The 8,723-nt window shown below is 36.0% G+C and overlaps 1 protein-coding gene across 1 annotated transcript; it reads right to left on the reverse strand.

Moving 5' to 3' along the window:
• Nucleotides 1–1,099: 1,099 nt before the first annotated feature.
• On the reverse strand, nucleotides 1,100–2,931 carry LOC143861423 (uncharacterized). Its single transcript, XM_077372351.1, has 2 exons — nucleotides 2,355–2,931; nucleotides 1,100–2,208 (listed from the first exon to the last, which is right to left on the reverse strand). The coding sequence occupies exons 1-2, from the start codon at nucleotides 2,929–2,931 to the stop codon at nucleotides 1,100–1,102; spliced, it is 1,686 nt and encodes a 561-aa protein (XP_077228466.1).
• Nucleotides 2,932–8,723: the final 5,792 nt, after the last annotated feature.

Raw genomic sequence — 8,723 nt, forward strand, 5'->3', positions numbered from 1 at the left:
TCCATCATGTTTCATTCTTTCGATAGATATCTTCTTTGTTATGCAGAAAAGCTCTCCTTCAGATGTTAGAGTTTTGACGAGCCCATCCGGATGCCAAGGTTCGGTCCAGAAGTCTATGTCTCTGCCTTTTCCCACACAGTAGCACAGATGAGGCTTTGCCAAGTCTCTGCAGTTAAATATACTTCTCACCCCCCCAGGGCGGATTGGACGGCATTGGTCTATTCCAGAAGTTACTTTTCTTTAAATATTTGACTTTAAACCATCGAACCCACAGGGATCTCCTGTTATCAACAATGTGCCAGAGGAGTTTCATCTGGGAGGCTTTGTTGATGTCAACTACTCTGCGAATGCCCACACCACCTTCTGTTTTAGGTCTACATACCGATTCCCAAGCAATTGGATGGTACTTTTTCTGATGGTCAGTTCCCCCTCAAAGGAAGCTCCGAAATATTTTCTCAATCTCGAGCAAAATTTCCATGGGAATGTTGTAGGTGGCAGACCAATATATCTGGAAGGAGTTGAGGACAGATTTGATCAGTTCCATTCTCCCAGCCCTGGAAAGCTTTTTGTTATTCCACATGCCCAATCTACGCCGAATTTTGGTAAGCAGAGGTTGACAATCCTGGCTGGACAGCCTCTTAGTGATCAGGGGGAGCCCCAGGTATTTAATTGGGAGCGTTCCAGCATTAATGCAGAGGGAGGTGCAGATCTGAGCCTTTAGGTGGTCAGGAATTCCAGATAGGAACACTTCACTTTTCTGAATATTGACAGCAAGACCTGAAATGAGTTGGAAGGAATGGAGACAATCTTTTATACCTGCAATAGATTCGATGTCTGGGGTGATAAAAATCATCACATCATCAGCATACATGACATGGTTAATATGGAGATTTCCTTTGGAAAAAGGCGTTTTAATTTTACCCATGACATGAGCCGTATTCAGCATGCAGGAGAAGATTTCCATTACGAGGCAGAATAGCAGCGGGGACAGGGGGTCCCCTTGTCTTAGCCCATTTGTAGACTGAAAGAATCCCTTCGGGGATCCATTGAGAAGAACGGAGAAGGATGCTGAGGCAATTCACTTAGAAATCCAGGTGCATCACATAGGAGGGAACCCAATCTTGCTCATGAAACCAAGGAGAGCTCCATGGATAACATAATCATAAGCTTTTTTCAGGTCAAGCTTGATACACAGGGCTTTAGTGTTGGAGAGCTTGTGGAAGTTGTGACATAGATCATGAGTGAGGAGAACATTATCTTGGATTAACCGATCCTTGATGAAGGCAGACTGGTGAGGGCTGACAATCTGGTTCATAATTTTACTAAGTCTATAGGCCATAAGCTTGGTTATGATTTTATAGAAGAAGTTGCACAAGGAGATGGGCCTGAATTGGTTTGGGGAGGAGGCTCCACTACATTTGGGGATCAGAGCTATAAACGTGGTATTGAAAGCCGGAAGAAGATTGCCAGATCGAAAGAAATACTGGATAGCTTTAGTAACCTCTCCCCCAATTAAATACCAGAATTGCTTAAAGAAAGCCCCATTAAAACCATCAGGTCCGGGGGCTCGATTCCCATCACAGTTGAACACCACCTCTTTTATCTCCTCAGCCCCGAAAGGCTTAACGAGATCATGGGCCTCATCAGAGGACAGCTTGTACTGTGGTTCAGGAAGATCTCCAATCATAGAGATATTGTGGTTAAGCAGGCAAGAAAAATGATTTACCAGAATGTCAGCAATTCCTTGGGGTTTAGTACAGAGCTCTCCGTTCTGGTCTTCAATCGCCTGAATCTGATTCTGATTTCTTCGCATGGACATGGCAGAGTGAAAAAACTCGGTATTTGAGTCACCAAGATTTAACCAGTTGACGCGGGATTTTTGATGAAACAAGCTCTCCTCCTGCTTGGCTATCCGGATGAACTTCTCCCGAATGGCTTTTTCCTCATCTCTGAGGCAACTGTTCCTCGGATCTACCGCGACCTTTGTTTGGATCTCATCCAAGGTTTTCCTGATTTGAGGTGCTAGGATGTCCACCCTCCAGAAACTATTTCGATTCCAATCTTTTATAGCTCTCTTGGTCCCTTGGAGTTTCTTGAAAATTATGAAAATAGGGTTCCCACGGATCTTTGAGTTCCAAGCTCTTTCAACAACCTCATAGAGGGAAGTGTCAGATAGCCACATATTGTGAAATTTGAAAGGTTTCCCGCCTGTATTATGCACAGGAGAAGTGAGGACAATGATAGGGGAGTGTCGGACAAGCCAGGATTCTTGTATTGAACATAAGAGGTGGGAAATACTTGCAGCCATTCCTCATTTACTAAAGCTCTGTCAAGTCTACGAAGTTTAAGGTTACCAGTACAAGATCTGTTATTCCAAGAAAGGATTTGACCAACTGATCTCAAGTCTAAAAGGGAGCAGTCCTCAATACAATCATTAAAATCATTCATGTGTGAGAGATTAGGATCAGCTCCTCCCCATCTTTCATCAGCGAATCTAGTGGTATTAAAATCCCCCAAAGCAATCCAAGGCTGCTGAATCGCAGAAGAAATCCCCACTAAAGAAGACCAGAGGTGCCTGCGTTCAATAGCATCATTTGAGGCGTAGATAGCAGAAATCGTTATTGATTGGCCAGCTAGAATGGCGTGACATTCCCCATGTATTATTTGGGAAGTCTTATAGAGGACTTGGAATTGTACCACCTTTGGGTCCCAAAGGACCCAGATTCTGCCTTTGACACAAAAATCATAATTTGTTTGGGACTCCCAATTTTCACATATTGCGGAAGTGATCTGCTGCAGACCATCTTTCTTTGCTTTGGTTTCCGTTAGGCAAATAAGGGAGAGGTTGTTCTCTTGAATAAATCTCTTTATTTCCCCCCTTTTAGTTTCAGAGCATAGGCCCCTAACATTCCATGCTCCCATAACTACCATCAGGACAGGTTGTGGTGATGTTGGTGGGCCTAATCTCAAAACTTGGCAAAAAGCTTATTGACACTATCTCGAGGATTTCCCACGTCTAAAAGATGGATGTTTTATAAAGATTCTAAAATAATAAACTTTCTATTCCTTCAATCTCAATCCTTCACAAACTAAATCTAAGATTCAATACCAACTAATCCTCATCTCAAAATGTTGCTAAAAGCTCTTTGACACCATCTCTAGGATTTACTAGGTATAAAAGTTTGATGTTTTATAAAGTTTCTAAAATAGGAAACTTTTTTTCTTTTAATCTCCATCATTCAGCAACTAAATCTAAGATTCAGTACCCTCTCATTCTCATCTCAAAACTTTGCTAAAAGCCCCTTGACACCATCTCTCGAGTTCCCAATGTCTAAAAGATTGATATTTTATAAAGTTTCTAAAATAAGAAAATTTTTATTTTTTCAATCTCCATCCTTCATCAGCTAAATCTAAGATTCAATACCATCTCATCATCAATCCAAAACTTGGCTAAAAGCACATTGACACCATCTCTAGGGTCAGCTATGTCTAAACGATGGATGTTATATAAACTTTCTATTTTTTCAATCTCCATCCTTTATCAACAAAATTCACGATCCAGTACCATCACATCCTCATCTCAAAACTTGACTAAAAGCTCCTTAACACCATCTCTAGGATTTCCTATGTCTAAAAGATGGATATTTTATAAAGTTTCTAAAACAAGAAACTTTCTACTTTTTCAATCTCCATCTTCCATCAACTAAATCAAAGATTTAAAACCATCTCATCATCATCCCAAAACTTGGCTAAAAGCTCTTTGACACCATCTCCAGGGTCTCTATTGTCTAGAAGATGGATGTTTTAGAGTTTCTAAAATAAGAAACTTTCTATTTTTTAATTCAATATCCTCTATCAACTAAATCTAAGATTCAATACCATCTCATCCTCTTCTTCAAACTTGTCTAAAAGCTTCTCTACACCACATCTAGGGTTTTCTACGACTTAAAGATGGATGTTTTATAAAGTTTCTAAAATAAGAAACTTAGTAATTTTTCAATTCCATCCTTCATCAACTAAATCTATGATTCAATACCATCTAATCCTCGTCTCGAAACTTAGCTAAAAGCACTTCAACACCATATCTAAGGTTTACATAAAGTAAAAGATTAATATTTATAAAGTTTCTAAAATAAGAAACTTTTTATTTCTTCAATCTCTATCCTTTAGTAACTAAATCTAAGATTTAATACCCTCTCATCCTAATCTTAAAACTTGGGAAAAAACTCCTTGACACCATCTCCAGGGTTTCTTATGTACAAAAGATTGATGTTTTATAAAGTTTCTAAAATAAGAAGCTTTCAATTTTTTCAATCTCCATCCTTCATCAGCTAAATCTAAGATTCAATACCTTCTGATTCTCAACCCAAAACGTGGCTAGAAGTTGGTTGACATCATCTCTAGGGTTTCAATAACATAAAAGGTGGTCCTTCATCAACTAAATCTAAGTTTAAATACCATCTCTTCCTCACCTCAAAACATGGCTAAAAGCAACTTGACACCATCTCTACGGTCTCCTATGGCTAAAAATTGATGTTTTTCTATTTTTTCAATCTTCTTTATCAACTAAATCTAAGATTCAATACCATCTCGTCCTGATCTCGAAACTTGGCAAACATCTTATTAACACTATCTCGAGGATTTCCCACGTCTAAGAGATGGATATTTTATAAAGTTTCTAAAATAATAAACTTTCTATTTCTTCAATCTCCATCCTTCATCAACTAAATCTAAGATTCAATACCAACTAATCCTCATCTCAAAATGTTGCTAAAAGTTCTTCGACACCATCTCTAGGGTTTACTAAGTAGAAAATTTTGTTGTTTTATAAAGTTTCTAAAATAGGAAACTTTTTTTTCTTTCAATCTCCATCATTCAGCAACTAAATCTAAGATTTAGTACCCTTTCATTCTCATCTCAAAACTTTGCTAAAAGCCCCTTGACACCATCTCTCGAGTTTCCAATGTCTAAAAGATGGATATTTTATAAAGTTTCTAAAATAAGAAAATTTCTATTTTTTCAATCCCCATCCTTCATCAGCTAAATCTAAGATTCAATACCATCTCATGATCAATCCAAAATTTGGCTAAAACCTCATTGACACCATCTCTAGGATCAGCTATGTCTAAACGATAGATGTTATATAAACTATCTATTTTTTCAATCTCCATCCTTTATCAACAAAATCTAAGATCCAATACCATCACATCCTCATCTCAAAACTTGACTGAAAGCTCCTTAACACCATCTCTAGGATTTCCTATGTCTAAAAGATGGATATTTTATAAAGTTTCTAAAACAAGAAACTTTCTACTTTTTCAATCTCCATCTTCCATCAACTAAATCTTAGATTTAAAACCATCTCATCATCATCCCAAAACTTGGCTAAAAGCTCTTTAACACCATCTCCAAGGTCTCTTATGTCTAAAAGATGGATGTTTTAGAGTTTCTAAAATAAGAAACTTTCTATTTTTTAATTCAATATCCTCTATCAACTAAATCTAAGATTCAATACCATATCATCCTCTTCTTCAAACTTGTCTAAAAGCTTCTTTACACCACATCTAGGGTTTTCTATGTCTAAAAGATGGATGTTTTATAAAGTTTCTAAAATAAGAGGATGAGATCATAAATTTGGCTAAAAGCTCTTTGACACCATCTCCAGGGTCTCTTATGTCTAAAAGATGGATGTTTTAGAGTTTATAAAATAAGAAACTTTCTATTTTTTAATTCAATATCCTCTATCAACTAAATCTAAGATTCAATACCATCTCATCCTCTTCTACAAACTTGGCTAAAAGCTTCTTTACACCACATCTAGGGTTTTCTATCTCTAACAGATTGATGTTTTACAAAGTTTCTAAAATAAGAAACATTGTAATTTTTCAATCTCCATTCTTCATCAACTAAATCTATGATTCAATACCACCTAATCTTCATCTCAAAACTTAGCTAAAAGCACTTCGACACCATATCTAGGGTTTACAAAAAGTAAAAGATTGATAGTTATAAAGTTTCTAAAATAAAAACTTTTTATTTCTTCAATCTCTATCCTTCAACAACTAAATCTAAGATTCAATACCCTCTCATCCTAATCTTAAAACTTAGCAAAAAACTCCTTGACACCATCTCTAGGGTTTCTTATGTCCAAAAGATGGATGTTTTATAAAGTTTCTAAAATAACAAGCTTTCTATTTTTCAATCTCCATCCTTCATCAGCTAAATCTAAGATTCAATACCCTCGGATTCTCAACCCAAAACGTGGCTAGAAGTTGGTTGACATCATCTCTAAGGTTTCAATACCATAAAAGTCCTTCTTAAACTAAATCTAAGTTTCAATACCATCTCATCCTCACCTCAAAACATGGCTAAAAGCTCCTTAACCCCATCTCTACGGTCTCCTATGGCTAAAAGTTAATGTTTTGAAAAGTTTCTAAAATAAGAAACTTTCTATTTTTTCAATCTTCTTGCTTTATCAACAAAATCTAAGATTCAATACCATCTCGTCCTGATCTCAAAACTTGGCAAAATGCTTATTAACACTATCTCAAGGATTTCCCACGTCTAAAAGATGGATGTTTTATAAAGTTTATAAAATAATAAACTTTCCATTTCTTCAATCTCCATACTTCATCAACTAAAATCTAAGATTCAATACCATCTAATCCTCATCTCAAAATGTTGCTAAAAGCTCTTTGACACTATCTCTAGGGTTTACTAAGTATAAAAGTTTGAGGTTTTATAAAGTTTCTAAAATAGGAACCTTTTGTTTCTTTCAATCTCCATCATTCAGCAACTAAATCTAAGATTCAGTACCCTCTCATTCTCATCTCAAAACTTTACTAAAAGCTCCTTCACACCATCTCTCGAGTTTCCAATGTCTCAAAGATGAATGTTTTATAAAGTTTCTAAAATAAGAAACTTTCTATTTTTTCAATCTCCATCCTTCATTAGCTAAATCTAAGATTCAATACCATCTCATCATCAATCCAAAACTTGGCTAAAAGCTCATTGACACCATCTCTAGGGTCAGCTATGTCTAAACAATGGATGTTATATAAACTTTCTATTTTTTCAAACTCCATCCTTTATCAACAAAATCCAAGATCCAATACCATCACATCCTTATCTCAAAACTTGACAGAAAGCTCCTTAAGACCATCTCTAGGATTTTCTATGTCTAAAAGATGAATATTTTATAAAGTTTCTAAAACAAGAAACTTTCTACTTTTTAAATCTCCATCTTCGATCAACTAAATCTAAGATTTAAAACCATCTCATCATCATCCCAAAACTTGGCTAAAAGCTCTTTGACACCAACTCCGTTATGTCTAAAAGATGGATGTTTTAGAGTTTCTAAAATAAGAAACTTTCTATTTTTTAATTCAATATCCTCTATCAACTAAATTTAAGATTCAATACCATCTCATCCTCTTCTACAAACTTGGCTAAAAGCTTCTTTACACCACATCTAGGGTTTTCTATGTCTAAAAGATGGATGTTTTATAAAGTTTCTAAAATAAGAAACTTTGTAATTTTTCAATCTCCATCCTTCATCAACTAAATATATGATTCAATACCACCTAATCCTCATCTCAAAACTTAGCTAAAAGCACTTCGACACCATATCTAGGGTTTACAAAAAGGAAAAGATTGATATTTATAAAGTTTCTAAAATAAGAAACTTTTTATTTCTTCAATCTCTATCCTTCAGCAACTAAATCTAAGATTCAATGCCCTCTCATCCTAATCTTTAAACTTGGCAAAAAACTCCTTGACACCATCTCTAGGGTTTCTTTTGTCCAAAAGATGGATGTTTTAAAAAGTTTCTAAAATAAGAAGCTTTCTATTTTTTCAATCTCCATCCTTAATCAGCTAAATCTAAGATTCAATACCCTCTGATTCTCAACCCAAAACGTGGCTAGAAGTTGGTTGACATCATCTCTAGGGTTTCAATACAGGTGGTCCTTCATCAACTAAATCTAAGTTTCAATACCATCTCATCGTCGCCTCAAAACATGGCTAAAAGCTCCTTGACCTCATCTCTACGGTCTCCGATGGCTAAAAATTGATGATTTGAAAAGTTTCTAAAATAAGAAACTTTCTATTTTTTCAATCTTCTTACTTTATCAACTAAATCTAAGATTCAAAACTCGGGAGGGTGTGGCTCTTTGGCGTAAAGTCATGGGTATTGTCCCCAGTGACGAGCGTTCGAATCCCCCCTTGTTCAACCGATGCGCGTGGTCTACCGGGTGCCTGCGTGCATCCCTAGGGACTAGTCCCGCCCCACGAAGTAGGGTGGGGATACCCTATGGCATCAAAAAAAAAATCTAAGATTCAATATTATCTCGTCCTGATCTCAAAACTTGGGAAAAAGCTTATTAACACTATCTCGAGGATTTCCTACGTCTAAAAGATGGATGTTTTCTAAAGTTTCTAAAATAATAAACTCTCTATTTCTTCAATCTCCATCCTTCATCAACTAAATCTAAAATTCAATACCATCTAATCCTCATCTCAAAATGTTGCTAAAAGCTCTTTGACACCATATCTAGGGTTTTACTAAGTATAAATAATTGATGTTTTATAAAGTTTCTAAAATAGGTAACTTTTTGTTCTTTCAATCTCTATCATTCAGCAACTAAATCTAAGATTCAGTACCCTCTAATTCTCATCTCAAAACTTTGCTAAAACCTCTTTGACACTATCTCTCGAGTTTCCAA

This window comes from Tasmannia lanceolata, unplaced genomic scaffold (genome assembly GCF_043159265.1).
Source record: "Tasmannia lanceolata isolate RefF3 unplaced genomic scaffold, GAP_Taslan_0.1 ptg000037l, whole genome shotgun sequence".
In the NCBI taxonomy this organism is placed as follows: Eukaryota; Viridiplantae; Streptophyta; class Magnoliopsida; order Canellales; family Winteraceae; genus Tasmannia; species Tasmannia lanceolata.

Excerpts from the sequence above, each read along its gene's own strand:
- LOC143861423 (XM_077372351.1), bottom strand. The coding sequence starts at position 2,931 with ATGGTAGTTATGGGAGCATGGAATGTTAGGGGCCTATGCTCTGAAACT. Across the intron at positions 2,209-2,354 it reads GAATAACAGATCTTGTACTG|GCGGGAAACCTTTCAAATTT; the intron begins GTAACCTTAAAC and ends TGCATAATACAG.